General features: G+C 40.9%; 1 protein-coding gene across 1 annotated transcript; it reads left to right on the top strand.

Annotated features, from left to right (window-relative positions):
- The first annotated feature begins 635 nt into the window (after positions 1 to 635).
- On the top strand, positions 636 to 26,164 carry slc4a8 (solute carrier family 4 member 8). The gene is made up of 25 exons (XM_034139540.1): positions 636 to 856; positions 10,364 to 10,445; positions 11,676 to 11,828; positions 12,283 to 12,418; positions 13,380 to 13,540; positions 16,509 to 16,685; positions 17,115 to 17,203; positions 17,614 to 17,771; positions 17,868 to 17,955; positions 18,078 to 18,224; positions 18,419 to 18,519; positions 19,102 to 19,276; positions 19,370 to 19,503; positions 19,599 to 19,844; positions 20,139 to 20,244; positions 20,562 to 20,723; positions 20,923 to 21,036; positions 21,135 to 21,296; positions 22,173 to 22,424; positions 22,532 to 22,600; positions 23,036 to 23,209; positions 23,306 to 23,437; positions 23,525 to 23,628; positions 23,870 to 23,975; positions 24,136 to 26,164. The coding sequence occupies exons 1-25, from the start codon at positions 818 to 820 to the stop codon at positions 24,139 to 24,141; spliced, it is 3,273 nt and encodes a 1,090-aa protein (XP_033995431.1). The 5' UTR covers positions 636 to 817; the 3' UTR covers positions 24,142 to 26,164.
- Positions 26,165 to 27,985: the final 1,821 nt, after the last annotated feature.

The raw sequence follows: 27,985 nt of genomic DNA, 5'->3' as shown, positions 1-27,985 counted from the left end.
TGAATGGGACAATAGCATACATCTCTAAAAGTATTTATATTACAATTTAATGTATATCAGTTTAAGTGAATTTGGCAGATAATATTTCTCCTTTTACTCTATACTTTCACTAAACGTTTGGATGATCTTACCTTTAATTGAGTTGTTGTTTTTGTGTTGTGGTATTGATACTTATACAAAGGATCTAAACAATTTTCCCCAGCACTTCTTCTTTGAAACAAAGAAAACAAATAAGTTAAGAGGATAAACCAAATGTGTTGAAGGAATATATTCTATAGCTTCATAGATGCAGAGTGCAATATGACAAAAGAAGAAAAAACAACAAGCAGCTTCACAACATTTGCTGTGCACAATAGTCCAGAACATCTTAGCATGTTGAAATGTGAGAAGATGCCAAACTGGATATGATGTAGAGTGACGTAGCTCTATAAGCTTCTAATAGTCTTGGCTTTATTGTGTTGGGTAGCAGCAGTGCGTCGCAGCCCGTTGTGTGCCTCTGCGCTCTGATTGGCTGAGCTGCAGTGATGCTCTCTGCATCCTGCTCCCACAGCCAGGACAGGAGGGAGGGGAGCTGGAAGCGCGGCCGGGAAATCATCATAACACACGGGGGGCACCAATTATCATTTTCACCGTTCAGCTAATCTGAAAGAGGTGTTTACACTCACCATGTCCGCGCAAACAGAAGCAGCTGTTGTCACCAACTCGTGAATGCTTTTCGAAACGTCCTAAGCCAGCGCTGAGAGGCTGATCCGCTCCTGAGAAAGTCTCACCTGTACCCTCCGGGAACACTGAGCAGGTTAACCCAAAGGCCACCAGCATGCCCATCAACGACCCCGAGAGCATGCTGAGCTACCAGGTAAAGTGCCCTTTAGCTGTCCAATGCATGGCGCGTTGCTTTGACGCTAGGTATGGCACACATGAGTCTGTCCATAAGCTCCAACAACTATAGCCTTCAGTTTAAATCCTTTCATAGAAATTCATAATTTGCAGTTTAACTAATGGACTATTTAATATTTCAGGAACTATTTAATGCCATACATTATCACGCCTGTTTTCTTTGCATGTCTTACTTAGATTGATCAAATCTTCTTAAATGTATATTTTTTTCGCGAATACGTTTACGCATGTAATGTTCTCACATGATGCTAAATGTGTGAGGTGTTTTAACCTGCAGGACAATGCTGTATGCAGGGTGTTGTTGATATTGTTATTCTGAGGTGCTAACACGTGCAGTAACGCCGGGGAGAGTATCAAATAGCGATGCACTGAGTTATTCTTCACTGTTCCTCAAGCACACACATGTGTTCTGGCCACATCATTTTGAGACTGCAGTGGACTAGCTACTGATAAGATACCGATGCAATTTAAGACATCAAAATGTAAACTGCATCCTCAAGTCGCGGATTAACAGACACGGGGCAGTTTGCTGGGTTTTCAGATGGCTCTTTGCCCAGACGGTGTTTTATTTTCCCAGTTACCCTCAAATGACCTTGACGCCATCCTTACACCGTTCACCACTGTGCTGAGCGTCTACTTTCATATTATGCCTTATAAGAGAATGATGGCCCAATTGGGGAGGAGGATCTGTCAAGTGAGGTTTGAAGGGGAAAATGGCATCATGCTTGAGGTCTTGTTGATGTGTGATCCATTATCACATCCTGGGTCCGCTGATGGAGGTAAAGGAGGACCCAGTAAGAATAAGTGGACCATTGATCACATCATGTTTATTTAAGATTATATGCAGTTATGTTTGTATAGCTTGATTATAATAACCATGGCATGCAGTATCAGTGTAAAACAAACGTAGCAACAGTCATGTCATCATGGTGATTAAAAATAACACCCAGTGTGAGGGCAGGAGACAGGTGGAGGACCAGAGGTGAGCTAGAAAGTCTCTTATGGTTGACAGCTGACTGACAGGAGAGGAAACTGCCTCAGTCTATATGCCAGTTTACTGTCAATACAGAACATATTGAAGTGTGTCTCTCCACCTTTTTCTTGACTGCCTGGTCAGTAAGTACTGACAGTAGTCTTTGCATGTCTGACCACCTTAAACCAGTTGAGATTCAAGTAAACATGTTTGAAATGATTGTGCTTTTGAGATGTCCCAAGTACCAAATACTTCTGACATCTCAAAGGGCTTTTGCTAGAGTAAAAACAGCAATATGAACATGTAAAAAACTCAGCTTGCCTATAAGGCTTAAAAATAATTAATATAAAAGTGTGTGAAATATTAGAAGCAATTAAGTTATTCTCAAAAGACGTTATGTTAATGCAAATACATCTAATTCCATACTGCCATACTGTATTCATCTGGGTAACACTGTTTTCTCATTAGTGCAGGTACACACTTACATGCTGAACAGCCTCTTCATCTTCAGTTCGTAGTAAAAACATTTTAGTGCCATTGATGCGTTCTGTACACCAGCGCCACAGAGGAGCACTGTAGAAGACGACTCCTTCATTTACTCCACTGATTCTTTTTTAGCGTGGATTTCCAAACATCCCTGCAATAGTATACTGTACTATAACTGACACAAATTAAACCCATGGGATAATTACAGATTTGATTAGAATACTAGTATCAACTCCATGTCTTAAATCTGACCTACAACACAGTTAGATGTTTTCCTTCTAGCTATTTGGCATCCCTCCAAAGCTTTAATTGTAATCAAATTAGAGTGAGCCTGATCCATAGGTGCCTATCTGATAAATGATTCAGTGTTTTATAGAGTTGCACTGTAGTACATATGTCTGAAGAAAAAGTCCATCTGTGAAGTGTCTTACTCTATTTAATGTTTTTTAATTACAAAATACACTAGGTGATGCTTTAAAACCATTAAAGTAATGCAGCATATGGCTAAAGCCATAAAGTGTGGCATTGAAAAAGGTGTGAATGACTCATGCTACCTGTGGGCTGAAGCAGTCAAAACAAGCACCCTTTTATTTCTATCTCCTGCAGCTCTCTCTTCTCCTGTCTCACTAACCATTACTTCTTCCTCTTGTCCATTCATGTTAACCCCTGAAGCTCTGTCTCAACCAAGGCAATGTCATGCAGAGTCTTTGGTAGCCTGCAGCTTTTGCACAGAGTGCCAAGCCCGGCCCTCAGACACACAGCTTAGTCTGGAAGTGACAGGCCCAGTTGTCTGAGTCAGGATCTGTGTCCCTGCTGTCAGTTCAGGGTGCTTCTGGGGAGGGAAGACAGAAGGGTCATCTTCCAAAGAAGGAAGGATGGGGTGTTGGCGTGGACAGAAAAAAGTAATTGACGTGTTTTCTAAGAGGGAAATAATTCCTAGTAACAGTTGAGTTGAGTCAGCAGTGACAGACATCTTTAATGACTGGAAAGCCCACACTGCTGCTGAATCATGGACGCACTTCAATATATCTTCCATTTACTGTCTTATCTTATCGCTCACTACTGATGTAGTTATGTTCATACTGAGTGAACATCTCACTTCATAAACTTGCTCTTTCAACAATAATGTGTGCTCAAGATAATATTTGTGCTTCTTTCTTGAGAAACAGACACAGAAAGCTGTGTCTGAGTTGTATATAATACAACTGCTACAAACAATCTCACTTTATTTATTTTATTTTACATCGAACTAAAAAGACAACAAATGGTTAATCAAATACTTTGATAAATACTTTCTTTTTTAATGTTCTTCTAAAAAGTCTGAAATACCTTTAAGACCACAATGTGTAAGCTTCCTTTGTCTGCTGTGGCAATTCATTCAACAGCTGAGAGGCCTGAGAAGGCCTGGTCCCCTTTAATTTAAAGTTTGACCGAGGAATGAACACGAGTGACCTGCCAGAGGATGTCAGGTTGAATTTAGTCTCGTAGGAGGTCAGCTGTGTTTTCTGGAACTTAACCCCTACGAGCCTTAACAGGGATTATACATTTTTTTTAAATCAACTCTGACAAAGTGGGAGCCGTCTATAGGTTCTTGACAAATACAAATGACCACATTTAAAAAAAAATCTTAATTGGATAAAGAAACTGAATATATAATTTGGTTGAGGTTGAGATGGTTATTTTATCTTAAAAGGGAAGATATATGTCTTGTCATTCATCTCTCGTAATGTCTTGCCTCTTAGTCGTAACCCTCAGGCCTCTTTTTTCTCTCAAGCTCCTCTCACAGCTGCCTTACTGTCCTGATGGAGTTAAATGCCATTTTGCAGATTTCATCGATTGCCCCTCTCAATCCAGACAACGGGATACAAATCGTTACTGCTCTATTTGGTCAGGCGATCACCAGTTCATGGTATTTCACTGAATGCACTTTGAAAATACTTTCCGATTTCCGGCTGAAGTTGATGCCAAAAATAACTTATTTTATATCTAGTAGATGTTGAATTGCAAGAAATAAAAAAGAGCTTTGCCCGCTGACAACACAGCCTTAATGGGTTTCCCGGGCAGCAAAGACATGAACTATCAGGAAAACTGTATTTAATCTAAAACTAAAGAAGGGGTTTGTGTTCATACTGCAATAGTCTGAGGATGTATGATGATTTACCTTCCGTATAGGATACTAAAGAGGTCATTTTAAACTGTTTACATACATGTTCCAAGTCACTTTGTGCATAAATGGGAATTGTAACAGGACACTGTGTGCGACTGCTGTATCCGCTCTGGGTATCAAAACCTTTTTTCTGGGACGAACTACCCTTCTACAAAATTCATCTTGTATTTGTTAAGTTATCAAACGTAGGCGAGTGATATCATTCTCTATTTTTGGCTTTTGCAAGTCCTCGAGCAATGAAAACAAGGAATAGTTTGTGTTACATCTCTTTAAACAGATGTCTGCAAATGAAGGCAGAATCCTTAGGCGACAGAAAAACAACATTTTGGTAATGTAATCATTCTGGTTTCAGTTTCTAATCTGATTAGTTTACATTTGAACAGGCTTTGGTTGAATGCAGGCAAAAAGACCATGTGGAAAGCAGAAGAGGCTGAAGTGCAATCTGAGACAAATCAGTTATCGTCTCACAGTGATTTAGCAATTCTTGCATATAAAAGTTGTTATTTGGACAAAAACAGTGAGCAGCGCATGTAAGAGGAAGTCTTAGCCCGAATATCGACTGGCTACACCTAAACCCCCAAGAATATTTCCTCTTGACATTAGAGGTTGTGGATGGATCTGAGTGTTTACAGTGCAGTAAGGGGTGTTATACAGTATGTATGGCTTTATAGATGAATTTAAGGATGAAATGAACCAATGTAAAGATGCAAGGATGGAGGTGATGTGGTCTCATTCTTGGTAACCACTGATATGCTTGTAAAGCATGAAACTCAAGGACAGGCAGCCATCTTTGGGCCTGTGGACCTACTCTATGGTGCAGTGACAGTGTGGAAAATTATTTTTGAGTCATAAACCCTCCTGAGCACTGTGACTGATCCAAAGCTAGGGGACAAGAGTGGAGAAAAAAGGAGGGGTTGCTAGGAGATAAAAGCAGGCAGCACAGCATAAATGGCATGTCCTGTTGGTGGAAAGTCACAAACACGTGCATGCCTAAGAGTCACAGATGCGTTCACCTGCAGAGATCATGTGCCATGTGAGTGTTTAATTAGCTGAAGCACATAATGTGACATACTGTAAGATGTGGTGAGTTGTGAAGGACAAGGAACCATTAACCGGTTAAAAAAACACATACCAGCATGAATTTGCCATTAAAAAGCTACTCTTATTGAACTGGGATTATGGACTGTGAGTCATATTGTGTTGTGAAGAGAAGAGAATATCACAGTCCTGGCATGGATATACAGCCGTTTCATCTCAAACAATAGAACATTATTTCTGTCATGTGGTTCTCTTCTCTCTGTAGTGCTAATTATTGAATACGCCTCAGAAAGTGATTTTCCTCAGTTTTCTGTGTGTGTATGCACCAAATGGATTCAAACAAATTGATGAACTGATGGTCTATCGTCCTTACTGGGACAAAGAGCTTTTAGTTTCTCTCTCACCCATTGATTCTCTCTTGATGTGTGTACGTGTTTGGTAGAGCTCCAGTTCTAATGGAGCCGACTGCCTCCAGCCTGAGCCCAAACCCACACACTGGATAGCAGCCCTAATTCACCAGCACAGCTGCACTGCCTGATAACTGTGTGTGTGTGTATGTGTGTGTGTGTGTGTGTGTGTGTGTGTGTGTGTGTGTGTGTGTGTGTGTGTGTGTGTGTGTGTGTGTGTGTGTGTGCGCGTGTGTGTGTGTGTGTGTGTGTGTGTGTGTGTGTGTGTGTGTGTGTGTGTGTGTGTGTGTGTGCGCACGTGTGCAGTGTATGTACATATATATGTTCATATACAGGTTTCAACATGTATTTTAATGTTTTTATTACAGAATTTAAAAGTGAATTTATAATCTGATATTTAAAGAAATAGACATCCATTTATATATGAGTTACATGTGTCTGTGTCCATTTGAACGTGTCTTTTTATGAGTCTGTTTTAAGGATTTTGAAGTGTTACTGTCTTTTTTTTTATATAAAGAAAATAACATATGATTTGTGTGTAAGTGTGTATTTGGGTGTTTGTGCAATGGAGATTTACATGTATATCATTATCACATAATTCTTTCCTTTTTCATTTGTGTGTGTCAAGGTGTGTAAGGAAGTTGTGTGGGTGTGTGTGCATTGTAGCTCTTGTTTGAGAAGCAGCATCTCCAGCGCTGGTTTAGTGCCTTGCATAGGGTCATTTTGACAATAACGGGCCGTCTCCACGGCAGCGTTAAAAAAATCTTGGAGGTGGGCGTATCTGAGGCTTGGGGATTTTTTTGCGATCAACCAATCACATGAATCTCCCGCCCGCGACATATGAAGCCAAAAAGCCCGAAGTAAACTGGATATAAACTCCCCAAAACAGGCGAAAACATACCACTGTCTCTGCCACCTCCCTCCATGCCTGGCTCCTCCGGTTTATATCCCGGTAGGTCTGGTCATAAAGCACCGGGTGATTGATTCGCTACCGCTAATTTCTCCTCCATGTTTTGGAATATGAGGAAATGACCTGCGGTCTGTCTCTCCCAGCATACACGCCGTTTGATTGGCTAGAGCTTGAACTGTCAGATTTGCGTACACGGGATTTGATTGGCTGACGCTTCCTCCTCAGCTTCAAAAGTTGAACATTGTTCAACTTTGGATCTTGAAAATCCTGAGAATCTCCGCTCGCCTGCCCACAATGCATTTCGGCGAAAGCGAAAAAAAGTGACGTGGAGACGGCCCGTAACGGGCCGTCTCCACGGCAGCGTTAAAAAATCTTGAAACGCTTCTGCCCATTCACTTTGAATGGGGTGACGTCACTTTTTTTCGCTTTCGCCGAAATGCATTGTGGGCAGGCGAGCGGAGATTCTCAGGATTTTCAAGATCCAAAGTTGAACAATGTTCAACTTTTGAAGCTGAGGAGGAAGCGTCAGCCAATCAAATCCCGTGTACGCAAATCTGACAGTTCAAGCTCTAGCCAATCAAACGGCGTGTATGCTGGGAGAGACATACCGCAGGTCATTTCCTCATATTCCAAAACATGGAGGAGAAATTAGCGGTAGCGAATCAATCACCCGGTGCTTTATGACCAGACCTACCGGGATATAAACCAGAGGAGCCAGGCATGGAGGGAGGTGGCAGAGACAGTGGTAGGTTTTCGCCTGTTTGGGGAGTTTATATCCAGTTTACTTCGGGCTTTTTGGCTTCGTATGTCGCGGGCGGGAGATTCATGTGATTGGTTGATCGCAAAAAAATCCCCAAGCTTCAGATACGCCCACCTCCAAGATTTTTTTAACGCTGCCGTGGAGACGGCCCGTAACACTTAACTGATGTTACATGCAATACACATTCAGAAGCTTTCTTCTGTCACTGCACTTTGTCCCTTAAACATAATTATAAAACCATGACTCACATTCTGTGTTTGGCCCAAGCATGACTTTTTAATTACGTGGCCTTATTCTTTACAAGGACATCATTGTCTTGGGATAGAGATGAGCCCAGTCATGGAAACAGAAAGAAATCCCCAAGCACTGATATGGTGGAGAGGGTGTGAAAGAAAGGCAGGAAGGCCGAGCAAGGCCACCCACACCTGTGAAATAAGTGGATGTCTTGGGATCCCAAAACTGTTTTAAACTGTGAATTGTAATTGGCCGTGTGAGCTGACAATAGAGCAGTTGGTTTAATTACAGAAAGCTTTTTGGATATACATTGTTGCCTCTAATCAGGTAAGACATGAATCAGTCTGTACTGCATGTTAATTCGTTTTTCTCACATCACAATCTTGTGTTAATATGCTTAGCTGTTTTTTGCAGCATGGAGAGGCTACAGGAATCTGACAGAAGATAGAAAAACAGCTTAGGGACTTCAGTTTGTGCGTGAATTAAATCTGAACTAAATATCATAGATACACACACACTCACACGCACACACAAAGCACCAACCTCATTTATAACATTATATAACTGCAGGCGGAAACCAGCATGATTTTGGTCAATAAACTGTGCGTGGTGTTTTATCAGCCGAACCTCAGGAGAACTAAGACAAATCACTGCTCATTCTTGCTCCATATTCACACTTACAGTATTACACACAGTCACACATTTACAGGTCACTTTAGTGCAAATGTTGTTATATGACCTTAACATTTATCTTTAAAAAGGAACCAATCACTCTCATTATAAGGACATATGGTTTTATATTTCTCATGTGCCAAACATACACATATAATGTTTTCTTTCATCCGAAAATATGAGGATGCTACTCTGACAGACCGAGACATTTTTCTTTGCACTCCTCAAATAGAAACCCTTAGCTCTTGCCAATAGCGCTTCTGGAAGACAAATTGCAATTATTTTTGCTCCTGTGGCCGTTATGCAGCAGCCGCAGTGTGTGCTGCGTTAGCTGCTTGCTGAATATTGGACTGACCAATTACAGTAAAAGACTGCATGACAGAGACTGTAGATCTTCAACATTTGCCCCTCAGTGTTCACTCTCAAATGGAGACTTATTTATTGGTCGTCATTCACACATCCATCTTTTGATGAACACTCACACATGTACATTTTACATGCACAGCTGTGAGCAAACTGTGAGTTACATTGTTGACCTATCTTGTTTTCTTTACGATGTTTTACTGTATCCATTTAGTGATGAAAAAAATGTAATTTCCAAATTGATTCCCATTTTTCCAAGGAGTACAACACTCTGTTAATCATGTTTTAAGAGTGGCTGGTAGTTTTGCCAAATGGCAGTTATGTCAATCTTCTGTAACAGCAACCTATATTAGCCACCCTCACACACTATTAACACATCTAGTCCATAAAGATCATGTGTTGAAAAGGAAGCGGATGGAAGCATCTAATATGTAAAGAGATGCATTTATAAATACATTTGACTGGTGTTTCTCCTTTAATAATTTGCCTGTATTTATAGATTATAGCTATATACTGTTTCAACGAGATTTCATTGCTAGGTAACAGCTTGTGTCCATTTTTACTTCCTATCAACTGAGGTCATGCACAGTGCAACAGGAAATAACAAGAACAACATTTAGAGTTTTTATTTTTAAAACTTAAAATGATCTTTTGAGAATAATAACTGTAGCCAACCTTTACAAACTAATGCAACATTCAGATGTATGTCAATCATCCTACCCGTGTCTAGATTTCTGCCAGAAAACGATTGGACCTAGTCCTTCTCATGTAGTGGTACTGTATAGCATCTTTAACAGCATGTGGGAGGTTCACAGAGATTAAAAATGAAACATTAAATGTTGCATGCACTTGACAGATGAATTGATATCCTAAAAACAGAGACACTGCGGCAGTGTAGAGCTCCAAAGTGACTGAGGAGGTGCCTGCAGCCCATTGCCCTCATAGGGCCAATACATGACTATGCAACTAACACTTGCAAAAATAACTCTTCTGACAACGCTTCATCACTGGGATAGTGAAACACACAACATCCTGCAGCAGTCTGCCCACAGCAGCAGGTCTGATGGAAGTGACTCTCCGCTAATTTGATTTGATTTTCCCCTCGATATTGGAGTCTAGCACCTTCTCCAACTAGTGTGTGTGTGTGTGTGTGTGTGTGTGTGTGTGTGTGTGTGTGTGTGTGTGTGTGTGTGTGTGTGTGTGTGTGTGTGTGTGTGTGTGTGTGTGTTGAAACGCATTGTTGAAAATCTATTGCCAGCTTGGCCAATTATTGGCAGGTTTTAATGACCTTTTCAGTTTTCTTTTCACGGACTGATCTTGAAAGGCCGAATATGTTTTACATTTTCCAAAATGTAAAGTGTTGTAAAGACACGTGTCATCTGCTGTGAACATCATTAAAGAAAGGAACAGTCCTATTCTACTTACATGTGTATGTGCGTCTGTGTGTGTCCATCAGAGGCCCGATGAGGAGGTGGTGGTAGACCAGGGAGGAACCAGCTCAGTACTGAACATCCACTATGAGAAGGAGGAACTAGAAGGTGAGTAGCACAGACAGGTGGAATACATTGTCAAACCCTTCACTCAAAAGTATGTGTGGAGTATTTCTGTGATTATTTCAAATGGTTTCAGCTTTGATTTTTAAGTGAAACTCCTGTTCTTTTGTTATCCTGCTCACATTCAACACTGAGTGCACTGGAGTTATTTACAGATGGCAGAGGTTAGGAGTAATAAGGAACAGGTAGCAAAGTGTGTTTCTCAATTCAGACACTTCCCTTGAACTGCCATGTAGTAACCTATAATACAGTGAACACATTTTATACTTTTGACGTCTAACCTTGACTAAAATCTGAAACTGCTGCCGTGCACCAGCCGGAAGGGACAATCACAGTACTTAGCTAGCTACGTTTTTGTTTGCAGTACTAAGTCAATGTCATTAAAGAATAATCAATTCACAGATTGATCATGGCTTCCATTTTCGATATCAGTGCAATGGTACGCGTATTAAATATAGTGAAAAAAAAACACATGTACAACTTTTATTGCTGTGTTTAATGGAGCAACCGGCAGTTGGCGATCATTGAGGATGGACTTTTCTGGTCCATCGTTTCAGACTTTTTGGCTGTAGTAATTAATAATCAGGATGCCATAGCGGGCAAGTGCAAGTACCAACATTGAGGCACAGCATTTGTTCTCCGCTTTGAGATAACACCTAACCCTCAGTTTAATGACTTTCACTTTGATTCAATTTAACCATCTGAGCGGAGACGAAAGTACACCTTAATCAAATCTGCTTCCCACCATTAGCAGCTGTTCAATCTGGATAGGTAAATTATCCTTGTAAAAAAAAAGTATAATCTCATCAGAACACCAGAAAAACATATTTGACATTATATGGGACTAACTGCCGTCATACGTTATAAAAAAATGAACAGAAGATGTCTAAAGCAAGCATATAGTGCAGGGAAATTCGAATGTGAACTAATTAGGAATGTTTGTACCAGGGTTTTATTGTTGCTGGGAAGTCAAAGTAAAAGACTGTGTTTTTTTTCTATAATTTCTTTGTTACTGAACCCTTCAGGATCTGTATGTTCATAAACATCACTACAATGATGTTTCATGTTTTTTTTACAATTATCTATTGAACATCATTTTTTAAGGTAAACTTTAGTTGCAAATGATTATTTTACAGTAAATGATGACATCATGAATGTGTATAAAAGTATTACACAGTGATACAAGTCAGATCTCTTCCCTTGCCTCTTTGTCAGGTCACAGGGCTCTGTTTGTGGGGGTTCGGATGCCCAGACAGAGCCACCGCCACCACAAGACCCACGGCTCCCGCCACCGCAAGAGAGACAAAAGGGCAGGAAGTATCGCAACAAATCAGAGTGAGGAAAGTGAGACGGCCTCCGCCAGTCATGGTAATACACATACTGTATACAACCTCTTCTAAGGCAACTCATTTCCCTTTCAAATACAGTCATGTTTTGACTCATTCAATCATTAAACATAGAGAGAAACAAAAATAGACTTTTTGTCATGGTTCAGTGTGTGCATACTTCCACCTCCCAGAGAGGAGGTAACTGTTGCTATACAACGCCTGTCAATACTGTGGGGACTTCACCCATTTGCACACACAGCCTCTGGCTAAAATTGACAAGCCCACTAATTAGAAACCAAAGAGCAGGAACTAGTCAGCAAGTTGCATGTGTGTGTGCATGTGCTTGGGTAGACTAGTGTGTGATTCTATAGACCCAGTGGTCATTTAGGTGACACACTATGACAAAGTAAACAGTGTTGTTTGTGCTTGTGAAAGTGTTTTTGAGAACCTCAGTTAACCATTTGTTCCATCCTCAAATCCTCTCCCTTCCTCAGACACGCCGTCCCAGCGGGTCCAGTTCATTCTGGGCACAGAGGAGGATGCTGAACATGTGGCCCACGAGCTCTTCACTGAGCTGGATGAAATCTGTGTGAAGGACGGCAAGGATGCTGAGTGGAAGGAAACAGCCAGGTCAGGGTCTCCTCCGGGAGCTGTTGGCAAAAAAGCTTAGCAATAACATTTCTGACAGCCCAGCAGCTGTACTGTGACCAAGAGAGGCTTGTACAAGTGGTAGTAAATGTAAAGCTTAGTGGATTTAAGTCAGTTAGCTCGAGGTAAAAGAGAAGAGGGGATACAAAACATTCATGCTAATCAAGTCAATAATGTCAAACCTGTCCCTAATATTCTGTGGTTGATATTTACGGTACATGAAAACACCTTTCCTGTGACGAAAGGATGTAGTCAGGGTAAAATATGTAAAACTAAAGGCCAACATGAAAGCAACTTACTCACAGCGAAGTGTAGGAGTAACATTTAAAAAACAAAAATACATAATCATAGCCAATGAGAGGGATTTGTGATACATCTTAGGTATTGGTTATTCTTTTTTTGTTTATTCTTAGTAATGTGTTCATTTTTTTTCATTTAAAAAAAAAATTCAAATCGTGATATCTTCACTAGCCTTCAACATGTCCTAATATAAACGATCAAAAAAAGATAAACAACCTTGCTGATTAAATAAATATCACAAGACGTGCTGTGCCACGAGGTGTCACAGCGGTTGCCAAACCAATTCTGAAGATCTCTACCCCAGACCCATGTATGTAGCTAGTTCTGAGAGAATAATCAACATTGTGCATACCAAGATAAAACAGGCAAAGCACTATAACACCTCTATCAGCTGAGGCCAGCAGGCAGGAACAGGGAGACACTGAGAGCACAGCAGCCCAAGGTTGCAGGCCTGTGCTCAGTGAGGTCAGTACAAACTGATAAAGTGGGTCAAAGTTATGGGCCTAGGAACACTCTTGAGCTGTCCTAGATTTAAAAGCATTACAATTGTAAGACATTTGAAAGATACAATTTAAATGAAAGACAAAGGTGTCTTTCACATTTACTCCCACTTGCAAACGTCTCGCCTGTCTTTACCTCGCAGGTGGCTGAAGTTTGAGGAAGATGTGGAGGATGGAGGGGAGAGGTGGAGCAAGCCCTATGTTGCTACTCTCTCCCTGCACAGCCTGTTTGAGCTGCGCAGCTGCCTCATCAATGGCACCGTGTTGCTTGACATGCACGCTGACAGCATCGAAGAGATTGCAGGTGAGAATTTTTCCGACTGACGCTTATTAACATCTCAGTGCCAGACTGCTGTCTATTCCCAGAGATAAAGGAAAGCTGTGTCTGACAATTCTTCGGATATTATAAGAAATCATTTTTCTGTTGTTGAGTCAAGTGAATGGTGTCGCTTATTCAAATGGATTCATGATTCAACAATTTGTTCTCCTGTCTCTTAGTTCTATGCTCTCTAAAGTCAGTTCATGCCCTTGAGTGAATATAACTGTCATTGATACAAACCAGGCTCTATTTCTGAGTCGGGATGCCCGCTGGATAACTCCTATTAATCCATTTATCCTCCTAAGAGAGGAGACACACACACACACATTTCAGGCCCGTAGGGAGCATTGTCATCCTGCTGGATGAAGAAACACAATTAGACAAACAAATGATCAGTCATATAAGAGTTTTAATTTCTATCTTGAGATGAAAACATAAACATAATTTCATTTCATTTTCATTTCATTTCAATCTTTATTTCGAACAGATTAAAAAAAATAACAAATAAAAAATAACAAATGTGAAAAACAGAATATCGTATTGTTAAAATACAGTATTTATCCACATTCACGATAATATTTATATATTCAACAAAAAAAGTCTTCATATTAATAATAATAAATCATATGTGTCCGAAAGGGAGTAGGAGGAAGCAAATGCTTATTAATTCCCACCCCTTACTTGATCAATGATTGTCCTTTAAGTCATTATGCAAGTTATTCCTACTTACATTTACATTTATACATACATATACAATAATTTCTCATCTTCAGTCACCTCTCTTCATTCTCATAGTTTTCCCAAAAAGTGTTTCTGTACATCCTTTTAAACTGAATTATGCTTGTGCTTTGTTTTAACTCCTGCTCCAAACCATTCCATTATACTCATACTTCTCAGAGTTGTTCTGACCTTGAGTTGTTTAAAATGTAGATTTCCTCTCAAATTATACCCACCCTCTCGGTCTATGAACAATGTTTTTAATTTCCTAGCAAGTAGATTATGTCTTGCTCTGTACATGATTTGTGCCGTTTTAAATGTAACCAGATTAGTGAACTTCAATATGTGTGACTTCAAAAATAATACATTAGTGTGTTCAAGATATCCAACATTATTGATAACTCTTATAGCCCTTTTTTGTAATGTGCATAACGGCTGTAGGTTGGTTTTGTACGTGTTTCCCCAAATCTCCACACAGTAAATCAGATATGGCAATATTAGTGTGTTATATAGAGTATACAATCATTCAACAATGATGAATCATTGGCCTGTGTCCATACATAAAGTCAAGTCCTAGATACTAAGCTGAGCAAACTGTATGGTCGCTCTGTTTTCCTGATATAATGCAGCTGAACTTGTGTTGAACCTGATTTGCATAAAAAATCTACAATTAGATAAAGCTGCCAGAGTTCAAGCTCATTTGCATATAACTATGCACAAGTCATTTGCATGAAAGCATACAATTGGTTAAGCACCGGCCTTGTAAGTCAATCGTTCTGACAATCTGAATGTTGTATAGGTGATTTATAGACAAATGCAAACATTAACACAGACGCTCACACATTTGAACACAGTTTAAATGTAAACATGAAACAGAATTGTACAAATGCAAAGAATGGTTTGTAAATGATGATCCACTTCCCTGTCCATTCGCCACACTAACACAAGCGCACAAAAGATCACACGGTTCAAGGCCCTCCATCAGTCTTCCTCACGGTCACATTATGACAGCTTTACAGCGTGGACAGCCTTGTTCCCTTCAGTCTTCCCTCTTCTGCAGCTCTCCGTTGCTCCTCTCACTTCCCTCTCTTCTCCATATGACTCCTGCCAGCAGCACCTGGCCTCCAAACAGCCGCCAAGATGGAAAAAGAGTGGTGACCAAAAAGTCCATAATTCTTAACATGATTTGATTTTCAAGTGTGGCAATCTGAGACCAAGGGACTGTTATAGAAAATGCCTGAAGTTGCATTGAATGCATTTTGTAATCCATAGACCAGTGTTTTCAACATGACTGAATGGATCTCATTGTCATATGAGTAATGTATGGTCACCAGTCTAGTGATACACTGGAGGAGGCAGAGCTGTTGCTGTGGTCTTAAATTAGACGGAACACGATCCATATCAATCTAAGAAGAGTGGAGGCTACGTTAGATTAACCATTTGACTTTTGTGGGTTTTGATTTTGCTTTCAGGCGGTTCCCTTGTCACTGTCCTTATTAACATGTAGGCCTAGCTCAAAGCCTGACACACATTAGCGCTGGCCTTGAAGTGTGCTCAGAATTAATGCAAGCACTGCAATGTGTGTTTGTGTGTGTCGGCAGACACTTTGATTGACTGTTGAGGAGGGAAGGAAGGGAGGAAGGAAAGATTCAGTGCGGACTCAGCAAGTCAGTATGAACAAAAAGGAAGGAGGAGAGAGCGAGAGAGATGGAGATTATCCTCTGCAGTCCCACATGGCCTGAAAGCTGGCCACATATTGACCACTGCCAACTTTCACTTTCTGCTTCAGTGTGCCTTAAAACATTGACAAATTATTCAATTTTAACTACAGAAATATAAATAAAAAGCAAATATTTCATAGTTTAAGAAAGATTGATCAGTGCATAATATCTCATTGATAATAAATGGTTTCAAGATTCTGGTCGAAATAGCACAATCACATACATACAAATAAAAGCTGTCTGATGCTTTTCATTTAATAAAGTCTTATTTTCGGGCTGACGTATAAGTCACCTGGTAGAGCTGGCAGCATGTATTGGGGCTCAGTCCCTGTGCGGAGGAACCAGGTTCGAATCCGGTTTGGAACCATGTACGCATGTCATCTCCTCTGTCTTCCCTTTTAAACACTGTCATCTCCAACAAAGGCTATCCGGCAACAAAACATATATACTAACTTTGGTGACATTTTCGTTCATCAAAGTGAGCATGTGTTTGTGTTTTTGTCCGCATGTTGCAGACATGGTGCTGGACCACCAGGAGACGTCCAATGAAATGGACGAAAGTGTGAGAGTGAAGGTGCGTGAGGCTCTGCTGAAGAGACACCACCACCAGAGTGATAAGAAGAAGAACCTGATGCCCATGGTGCGCTCTATCGCTGAGGGAACCCGCAAACAGTCAGAGCCCTTCCTGACAGGTGGCTTTCACACCGTACACCACCTTGCAAACACATGTTTCATTCATTCATTATGTACATATCCACTGTCAAGAATGACTTGAATATGGCTAAATAATCAGGGCAATATCTTAGAAATATGAGATTTCATCAATTGGAAAGACTAAGAAATACAATTTTCTATCAGAATAATATATGGAGAAAAAGTAGGTAATAAAAGTTGACACGATGAGACTAAAAGTGACATTGAGACGAATAGAAAAGCTTGATTATTTTAACAGAGATACATAATACTTCAAGGGACAGACAGCTATAACCTGTTCCTGAGGAAATGGGCTATATTGGCTGTAAACCATTATTGCACTTAGTTTACTTCACTCTGCACTCTGGAGACCAAAAGATATGTGTACTAACTCTTATTTGCTACAATCTCACACCCTCACTATCTAGCAGGGTCAGCCACATCTCCCCAGCCTCCATCAGCTACCGACATTGCCAAAAACGGGGGCGGGCAGGACAGCCATGTGGACCTCAGCAAGGTTAACATGCAGACACTCTTACACGTGTACAGTTTGCACACTGTTTATGGATATGGATGGAAGCCTGTGAAGACCAAAAATGAATATTTATTTTGCTAAATTCCGCTCAAAGAATCACAATAAAAAGGAAAGTGAAAGTTGCCCAATATGAAACCACAAGATAACTAAATATGTTCAAAGTGCATCACACCCACTTAATTTTCACCAGGGATTGCATATCTGTAAAGTTGAATAATTCTAGGACTGCAATGCTTGCTAGATTTTCTGGCATTAGGCTGCTCCTATGGTGGGGGAATTTGATATAACACTTTTGGAGACATTGATTGAAGACATTTCTGTGAGCACTGGATTTGGTTATAGTATACAGTGATATCAGTGTACCGATATCAACTTCTGCCTTGTCTCACCAGGTGGACATGCACTTCATGAAGAAGATCCCAGAGGGTGCAGAGGCCTCTAATGTACTGGTGGGAGAACTGGACTTCCTGGAGAGGCCCATTGTGGCCTTTGTCCGCCTCTCCCCTGCTGTGCTGCTCACCGGGCTCACCGAGGTCCCCATTCCTACCAGGTAGAGCCACATATACAACAGTTTAGTCATATCATTTGTGAAGTCAATAACCCAGGATGATTTCCATACTTTAAATCATCTGCTTTTAAATGTCAGGTTCCTCTTCATTCTGCTGGGCCCGGATGGAAAGGCTCAGCAATACCATGAAATTGGACGCTCCATGGCAACCATCATGACAGATGAGGTAAGAACGCTCATTAAATTACAACTCCAGAAACCCTCACATAGCGAATACAATCCTAACATCTGTGTTGCGATGGCAGGCAGTTAAGTTTACTCTGTCCTTTACTTTTTTTCTGGAACCAGATCTTCCATGATGTAGCCTACAAGGCAAAGGACAGAAGTGACCTGCTGGCCGGGATAGATGAATTTTTGGACCAGGTGACGGTCCTACCACCAGGAGAGTGGGACCCCTCCATCCGCATCGAGCCCCCAAAGAGTGTGCCCTCTCAGGTACACAACTATGATCTCAACACGACTTACTTCTCTGCATTGTCCCTTCTTAAATAAATAAATATATACAAATACTCCTCAGGTTCAAGCTACAAATTTGATTTGGTGCAAGAGTGGGTGTATACTTATGCATCAAGCGTCAAGCTATTTTTTATTTGTCTTATTGGATTATGTCTGTTATTGGATGTCTGCAGGAGAAGAGAAAGATGGCAGGAGTCCCTAACGGCACATCCAGCCAGGTAGAAGAAGAACTTCACGCTGAGCACCACGGGCCAGAGCTGCAGAGAACTGGAAGGTAAGCTGTCATGTGCAGGTTAATCACACAGGATTGTTGCTTCAGTAATGGTGCTAATTGCCCTTACTGTATACATTTGAAATACAAAAGCCAAACTCCAAAAGAAAGATGGAAAGAAAATTGGAAGATGAGGATATGATGTTGTAAAAACAGCCTTGGGATAACATTGATTTAGCACCTGTTATGTTTTCTGAGTGACGTGTGAAAGCCTGCTGAGTTATCACTCCCCACCATGTCTGTCAGTTTCTGTGGCCGCCAAAACTAAATGTGGATTTGTTAGAAACTGAGGTGGGGCAAGCAAATGACAAGTGTGATAACCTAAAACACTAACAGTTTATAGTTTATTGCGTATCCCCAGTGGTTTAACTTTTCACCTTGATGAAGTGATGTTTTGTTTTTTCTTCCTCTCTTTTTTGAAAATGCTGAACAAACCAAAACATATGCAGGTTTTCCGTTGTTTACAAGGTACCTTAGTTACAGTTGCCTCAGAGCACCCGACCACACCCATCGGTGGTTTTGGTACCTCTGCACCAGATGTGAAATTTGAGCCCCTCTATTGTTTTGTTGTTGTGCCGTGATCAGGTTGTTTGGAGGTCTGATACTTGACATCAAGAGGAAAGCTCCATTCTACCTCAGTGACTTTAAGGACGGTATGAGCCTGCAGTGTGTGGCCTCCTTCCTCTTCCTCTACTGTGCCTGCATGTCTCCTGTCATCACCTTCGGAGGTCTGTTGGGGGAGGCGACAGAGGGACGCATCGTAAGAGCACAAACACACTCAAAAACACTCATTGCAATGTGATTAGATTCAGAATATGAGAAATACACTTTGTTGTTCTGCTTTGTTTTGTAGAGTGCCATAGAGTCCTTACTTGGTGCGTCTATGACTGGAGTAGCCTACTCTGTGTTTGCTGGTCAGCCTCTCACCATTCTGGGCAGCACGGGTCCTGTGCTGGTTTTTGAGAAAATCCTCTTCAAGTTCTGCAAGTAGGTATTACAACCTGACATTTTCATTATCACAGGTGCTGTCCTGATCTCAACGATTATGTATTCCCTTTCATCCTCTCTTGTCTTCACATCAGGGACTACGACCTTTCCTATCTGTCGCTGAGGACTTGCATCGGCCTGTGGACGGCTCTGCTTTGTTTGCTGTTGGTTGCCACTGATGCCAGCTCTCTGGTGTGCTACATCACTCGGTTCACAGAAGAGGCCTTTGCCGCCCTCATCTGCCTCATCTTCATCTACGAGGCCTTGGAGAAGCTCATCCACCTGGGAGAGGTTTACCCCTTTAATGCAGAAAGTGATCTGAACAAACTAACTCTTGCGTAGTAAGTTACAACATGTTCATAAGCCAGCTCACCTGGTAGATTTGTCATTGTTCAATGTCTTTTTTTATTGTTCCTTAATAATATATAGCTGTCATTTTCTCATTGCAAGCATCTCTATGAGTTGTGGTTTCGCCCTTGTCGTCTCTTTGTCACATTTTGCTGTTGTCCTCTATAAGCCTACAATTCCCTTTATGTCTGGCCTCATTAAAGGGAGAAAAGCAAACAAGCCCATCATTTTCTGTAAGAAAAACACTCAGATTCCTCGTGTGTTGTGCTGTCTCTCTCTCTGTGTAGCTGTAGGTGCGCAGAGCCTGACAACCCCACTAATAAAACCTTAGATCTGTGGAGTGAGAGGAACGTCACAGCCTCAGCCCTATCCTGGACCAACCTTACTGTCAAGGTACCGTGACTATGTGGAAACACACACATACATTAACATCAGGGCCTGATCTCAGTGTCACTTCCACGTGATGGCAAACACTGCTTTCGCTCCAACGTTTGTGCCTTTGTTAACATTCAACTAACCCCCTCACCTTCCCTGCAGCAGCTGACCTCTCTTAAGGACACTGCAAACACTGACAAGGACATTCAACTGATTAACTGTCCACTGATGTGTACAAAAGGCTTGTGTTGATTCTACTGTATTGTGTTTTTTGTGCTTTGATCATTTTTCTTAAGTAATCTGAATATGTGTTAACCCTTTGTGAATCTCTACAGGAGTGTATCAGTCTGAATGGCCAATTTGTCGGGACGTCATGTGGCCCCCATGGCCCCTACACCCCAGATGTTCTCTTTTGGTCAACCATCTTGTTCTTCTCGACCTTCTTAATGTCTGCGTTCCTCAAAGACTTTAAGACAAGTCGTTATTTCCCCACCAAGGTAATTAACCAATATGATTGCTCTCTAATCAAAGTTGTCACCAGACATTCACATACCTGACAATGCACTCTAGGTCATTTTATTCAACCCTACCTACAAAGTAAATGTAGTCCTCCTAACAGGGTGGGCGATGGCCTGCAAAAATAAACCATGCCACAGTAATAACCACCATTCTCTGGGTGTTGTCTCCTGTTCCCAGGTGCGTTCCATGATCAGCGACTTTGCTGTTTTCCTCACCATTGCCGTCATGGTTCTGCTTGATTATGCCATTGGAGTGCCCTCCCAGAAGTTGAAGGTGCCCAACAAATTCAAGGTATATATGTTTTATTATCATAATGTGGACCTTGATATAAAACACAACATTGCTATGGTTGAATCATGGACTCACTCCTCTTTAATGTGATCCTCCAGCCGACCAGAGACGACCGAGGTTGGTTAATCAATCCAATAGGACGCAACCCATGGTGGACCGTCCTGGCTGCATCCATCCCTGCTCTTCTCTGCACCATCCTCATCTTCATGGACCAACAGATAACTGCCGTCATCATCAACCGCAAAGAGCACAAACTGCTGGTAGGAAGAACAAAAAGCTTCCCCATAAGCATGCATTTCTGCACTGTTGCTTTCAGCTGTAAGGCAAGGCAAGTTTATTTATAGAGCACCTTTCAACACAAGACAATTCAAAGTGCTTTACAAAAATGAAAGACATTGAGAGCATTAAGAAACACACTATAAAATGGTATTTAAAAACACTAATTTAAAAGCAAAGATAAAAAACATGAATAACAAATATTTAAATATTCTTTAAATGCATTAAAGTTACAGTGCAGTGTGAGATACACACATCTGAAATGTTGAGGTCTGACTCTCAATCATTGTTAACTTTCTGTTTACTTTCTTTTTTAACTTATCCTTTAGTTATTTCAAGTTGTTCATGCTAAACGAACCCCCCTTTGGAAAATACTAATCTGCAACCCAATATTCCGAAAATGTTATGGATCCTGGACACATTTGCAGTGCCGATTCTAGAGTCTGTGGGGGCCCTAGGCAAGCATTCACTGGGAGCCCCTCGAACCAGCTTTTCATCACCACGCACACCCCACACATTTTACGGCGCGCTATGCATGGGGCCGCCTTGAGGGGGTTTCCCGACATGTCGTTGCAGTAAATTAAAGGGTGTTTCATGTTGTCGTAGCTGTGGACCTTCTTAGTCTACCTTCTTTGGGGGCCCCCTTCTGGTCCGGGGCCCCCTTCTGGTCCGGGGTCCCAAGCAGTTGCCTGCCTTGCCTGTCCGCAAGCGGCGGCCCTGCATATTTGTGTAGCATATAAAATGAATTGCTCCCAGACATTCATGTGGCTTGCTAGTTTTGGACCTCATCTGTAACCCCAATACACGTAGGGGACCACCGACTTTAGTAGCTTAGTTATACATGTACCTATCTTTTGCAGAAGGGCTGTGGGTACCACCTGGACCTGCTGATGGTGGGGGTGATGCTGGCAGTTTGCTCCATCATGGGCTTGCCCTGGTTCGTAGCAGCCACAGTGCTGTCCATCTCTCACGTCAACAGCCTAAAGCTGGAGTCGGAGAGCTCGGCTCCCGGAGAGATGCCTCGCTTCCTGGGCATCCGAGAGCAGAGGCTGACTGGCCTGCTCATCTTCCTGCTCATGGGCTGCTCTGTGTTCATGACCGGAGCCCTACAGGTCAGTCAGAGAGGCTGTGCAATGCTGCCCCCCTGTGGCTGGGATGGCTTTTAAATAATGTTACTCATCAACGCTGAATGATGAATGTTTTGTTTTTTCCACCGCAGTACATTCCTATGCCAGTGCTGTACGGTGTGTTCCTTTATATGGGAGTCTCTTCACTAAAGGGTATACAGGTAATGTGGAATATGACATATATACATAAATATGTGGTAAAAATGATTTACAGGATGAGGAAAATTGGGTTTGACTTTGGCACCCCTAGTTAATGGGACTGTCTATTTGTCCATATGATCCAAACCCTTATGTGCAAGATGCAAATATGTACTTTAAATAACAAATGGCCCATTTTCATGTTTTGGCATATCCTTCCCACATTTTGTATTAATGTGGCTGCTGTCCATGGGATGCCCTCTCCTCACCTAATTAATTGTGTCGCAATTCAATGAGGCCTGACGGTTAATTGTCAGACTAATCCAACTAAATTCGTCATTTATAATCACTTTCGTTGTCTTGCCATATTCACCATCTGTCTCTCTGCTCTGCTCCCATTAATGTATCTCTCTCCTTTACCCTCTCTAACTTCCCCACCACCTGCGTTCACTTCTCAGTTCTTTGACCGTCTGAAGTTGTTTGGCATGCCGGCGAAGCACCAGCCGGACTTCATCTACCTGCGGCACGTCCCCCTGAGGAAGGTGCACCTGTTCACTCTCACCCAGCTCACCTGTCTGGTGCTGCTCTGGGTCATCAAGCACTCACCTGCCGCTATCGTCTTCCCCATGATGGTGAGTTAACCACTGCCCACATACCTTATTTCTCTTTGCTAATCCCTCCATTTAATCCTATTAAAATAAAATGTTTTTCTTCTTCTGTGCCTGAAGGTGCTAGCTCTAGTTTTCATCCGCAAAATGTTGGACTGGTGTTTCTCCGATCGAGAGCTGAGTTATCTGGATGACCTTATGCCTGACTGGAAGAAGAAAAACCTTGATGATGCCACCAAAACGATAGAAGAGGTAAACTAAATGGGATCTTGAGATACAGAGAGGGAAATAAATAAAAATGCACATTGACTGAACATGTGGCATGGATCTGTCTTATAGGAATCACAGGAAATGCTCAATACGAACAAGGATGATACAGCTCCTGTTCAGATTCCTATGGAGAGCAGGAAGCCTGTCCAGACCCCAAAAGCACATGACCCCAGGTGAGCAAACACACACATACACAACCCCACACACACTCAAATGGACAGGATGGATATGAGAGATTCAGAGTGGTAAGATAACGGCTTCCCCTTCCTGTCTATCTACATGCATGCTTGGGTTGTTTGGTGTGTTGCATTCTGCTTTCCCTCACCCTGTGAAAACTACCACACTGGGACCTCTCCCTAAACCCGTACTCTCTCCCTACAAACTCCCTTTTCTTCTCCTCTCCCCGCTCCTCAGGTCTGACCCCTCTGATATTAATATATCTGATGAAATGTCTAAAACCACCGTGTGGAAATCCCTCAACTCCAATCAAAAGGACACTCATCCTGTGGCTGCTAAGAAGGCAAGGCCATACCCTCTCTTTCCTCACCCTGTCATCTGGAAATATTCCTGCTGCACATTGTGGTTTACTCACTTCTTCTGTGCTTTGCAATTGTTGCTCCAACTGCTAACAGTTCAAATGTGCTCTGTGCTGTGCTAATGCCATTGTTTTTACTCTGCAGGATTGACGGGATCACCTTCATAGACGAATGAAAGATGTCCGAAGTCCTGGCAGAATGTAGTTCTGGACCTCAGGACACTGCAATTTGGCTGCTTTGAAACAAGTCTCAATGATTTCCACCAGCTACCCACAACACATACTGTCCACAAGCTCACAGACAAGGAAAGGTAGACACGTGTACTTCTATCTTTGTGAGGTGAATAATAATGCTCACAATCTTACCTTCCTAAAAAAAAGCCAGCGCTTAACTCATTCTAACCATCTTAACTAAAGGAAACCAAATTCTCATCCATCATCGTCTACTTCCAGCTTCACTAAACCACACAGGGAAGAAAGCCTTTAAGGTCTGGCCTGTACTCTGCCGTTAGCTTCCTCTCTTGGTTCTGAGGTTGAAGGATGATATAAGGGATGAAACTTAAAGGCGTTGTCTCCTACAGCAGCAATCACCTGTGAAAATTCCATAATATCGAATAGCTCTGTTTGAATTCATTTATATCTGATAATTTACAGACATGTCCTGGAGCTGCTCCATCCACAGTGACAGTAAATAATGGAGGATACAGTCACAGCTGCTGGCAGCCATGGTGGTTTCACTGAGATAACAGGACATTTGCTGATTCACACCTAAAAGTCGTGCATTTATTTCAATCTCATTCGGATGTAACATCTCAAACAGCCCCAGTTAGTCAGTGTCACTGTGCTGTCTCTAGAAATGTCAGCCCGTTTTTATTTACTCGTGGGGACACGGCTGCTGTTTGTCTTTATAGATCAACTTCACAACCCAAAGTCAATAAATTAGGTCGTTATAAATGATCTTGTACGGTGGATTTTTCATTTAATACAAGAACCAGCCAAAGCCATGAACTGAACCCTAGCACAGATAAAAAGCAGGAATATATCCAGTTATTTTAGGTACAGCAATGTCCAACTAATGCAGTCATATTCAACAGTCCGGCAATAAATCCTACCTTGATGATTCTCTATTATTCAGTTTTTGTTTCAGAAAATAATGAAATCAAACGTATGGTCATCTGCTGCAGTCTGTGGTGCATTACACTCACAGGTGTTTCTATTATTTTGTCCATCCCATTTACATTGATAAGGGCAGACTGAGTGTTAACTGCATTAGTTTAAAGATCAAGATGTGGTGCATTTAGTGCAACCAACTGAATACTCCTCTGCTCTTCACAGACATAGAAGTAGGGAAGCAATCTTAGAATTTAATTGAAAAAATCCTCCCTGTCATTTTATGGTCAAAATGTGTTTGTAGTTTCAGTAGTTAACTACTCACAGAACAATAGCCAACAAGTAATTAAACTACTTGTAAATATGAATGTAAATGGGCTACCAGTAAGCTGCTGCAAAATTGGATCCACTGTTAATAGAAATTGGTAGAAGACATTTGGTCCTCACAAAGATAGAAGAACACACACACACACACACACACACAATGATTACAAGAACAACCTCTCTACTCCCTTTTTTCTTAATTTCATCACAAGCAACACTCCACCCATGTACATTGAGCTAGGCTTCATGACAGAGAGTAACTTGTACTTTAAAAACAAACCAGGTTCTTCTTATTAAACTAAGTAGGTTTATCTGTCATCATACCTTAAATCTACTGTGTCTTTTTATTTAATGTGCCATGAGTGTGTTAAATCTGAACAGTGATGATATGGTTGACTATTTGATAGATTTTAGAAATACATTGCAGGTTCAGTAATACATAGCTAAATCTTCTTTTGGGTCACAAGACTTAGTGTCAGTTTTGTGTGATGTTGTAAACTGAAAAGTGTAAATGTTAGAAGACCGACTTCAGTTGAAGCAGCGGCATCCAAAACATGTTTTTGAGGTATAATATTTTTCCTTTATGGATGTCTGTCTTTGGCTAATGACTGTGTACGAGGTCATTCTACAGAACATCTGTCCAGTGTTACTGTACTTTCTTATTTCTTTACCTCAGAGTTCATGAAGGCTCATGCAAGGCACTTTGGATTACCTATGTTCAAGGGGAAACAAGAGCAATGTGTGTGTGTGTGTGTGTGTGTGTGTGTGTGTGTGTGTGTGTGTGTGTGTGTGTGTGTGTGTGTGTGTGTGTGTGTGTGTGTGTGTGTGTGTGTGTGTGTGTGTGTGTGTGTGCGTGCAGTAAGCTTTCTTTTAAGCAATAATTTACCATAAATCCACTTTACCACAACTCTTTCGTTATCAGGGTCCTTCAACCTTTTTTATCCATCCCTGTGTGGACTAAAGACGGTTCGGTAAGAGTTGACACTAGAACACTTTACATATGCCAAAAAGAAAATGTTACACACAATTAAAAGGATACATTATGACATTGTCACACTTTCTTTTCGAGCTTCACACACCAGTGTCACCTCAACGCTGGGAGAGCCAAAGGAAGCAGAAAGGCTGTGTGAATGAAAGACCTTCAATAATACTTTTTTGTTTTGTAGTTGCACTTTCTGTAGATAATTTATGAAATTATATTTTATTTTGAAGAAGTCTATTAAGCAATCAAAAGATTTTACAATAATTTATTACAGTTATTTATTTTGAGATTCCAATGAGTTCTCTCTGCTTTCTGTATATACTGTTATAAGCCAGATGAGCTAAAGGAAAGGTTGAAGAATGCAGCACATGAATAATACACCTGAATAAATTAATTCAATTAAACACCATCAAAGGTTTTTTAAAGAGAGAAGAGGTCTGATGGGAAACATCAGGATGTTGTCTCATAAACCGTGAATGTCACACCCGTTTGTCCTCAACGGTGGACATAAAGAGCCGGAAAATGCTAATAAAGCAAATTATTGTTTGGTACTTCATTGGACAATATAAGGAAGGTCTGATTAAGGACTATATATTTACATTTTTTACATCAGGCAATTTTGACTGTATTTTTTAAAACAAGTTAACAGAAAATAGGGGCAGAAAGGAGGTATTGAATTCTACTAAAGTCACATTTTTTAAAGATAGATCTTTACTTTAACGTTAAATTTAACAGAATGAAAAAATATGAAATGGACAATATATTTAACAGTATCCATTTAAAATATGATAAATTCATTTATGGATCAATCTAGTCATGTAACTGTCCAGTTAAATATCAATGTATTAACTGTTTTATTATCATTTTTACGGCTACTTCCAAAATAGTCCCCAATATTTTAATTTAAGTGACTTTAAAGCAAAGTGCACAGGTACAGGAATCGTTAACTGTAACATCACATGCAGTAATACCTCTTCCAAGACACGTATGAAAGTTGAGTACATCGTGTTTGCTGTCATGTACTTTGACTTTTGAATGTGAAAAGTGTGTGTGTCCGTGGACCCATAACTAAACTAATGAATGGCATGACTAGAGATTATTCATTGTGTAAATATATATGTTCTAAATCACATGAGTGAATGTAAACATGTGTAAATTGAGAAAATACAACTCCAAAATTGTGAGTACACTTGACAATTGAAGTGTTTTACAAAATAACATTATTATTAAGCAATTGTTCAAGTCATTTTATTGATCATCATGTGTCTTAAACTTGATTTGATAATCATTATGTTTATGTGAATGTATGGTACACATACAGTTAAATGCCTTCAGTATACTGTAGGTTTACTGCATATACATGTGACCGAGAGGGGTCAAACATTTTGATGGATGTGAGTATAAATATTTGTGCAGTATGTGTTCCTGTCATAGAAAACATAACCATTTCCTGTTGTGCAGTCATTTTTAACCTTAAATCTGACCAAAAACAGACCTTTTAAAGGCATTAATGAGGAACAGGCTGTTGATATAACTTCATCTTCTGTGTCTCTTTTGTACCATTTGTTTGTCGCAAAGC

This window comes from Trematomus bernacchii, unplaced genomic scaffold (assembly GCF_902827165.1).
Source record: "Trematomus bernacchii unplaced genomic scaffold, fTreBer1.1, whole genome shotgun sequence".
In the NCBI taxonomy this organism is placed as follows: domain Eukaryota; kingdom Metazoa; phylum Chordata; class Actinopteri; order Perciformes; family Nototheniidae; genus Trematomus; species Trematomus bernacchii.
The sequence above is the reverse complement of the archived record's forward strand: the minus strand, read 5'-3'. Positions and strand labels throughout refer to the sequence as shown.

Excerpts from the sequence above, each read along its gene's own strand:
- slc4a8 (XM_034139540.1), top strand. The coding sequence starts at position 818 with ATGCCCATCAACGACCCCGAGAGCATGCTGAGCTACCAG. Across the intron at positions 17,204-17,613 it reads GCCATGTGGACCTCAGCAAG|GTGGACATGCACTTCATGAA; the intron begins GTTAACATGCAG and ends TTGTCTCACCAG. Across the intron at positions 23,210-23,305 it reads CTATCGTCTTCCCCATGATG|GTGCTAGCTCTAGTTTTCAT; the intron begins GTGAGTTAACCA and ends CTGTGCCTGAAG.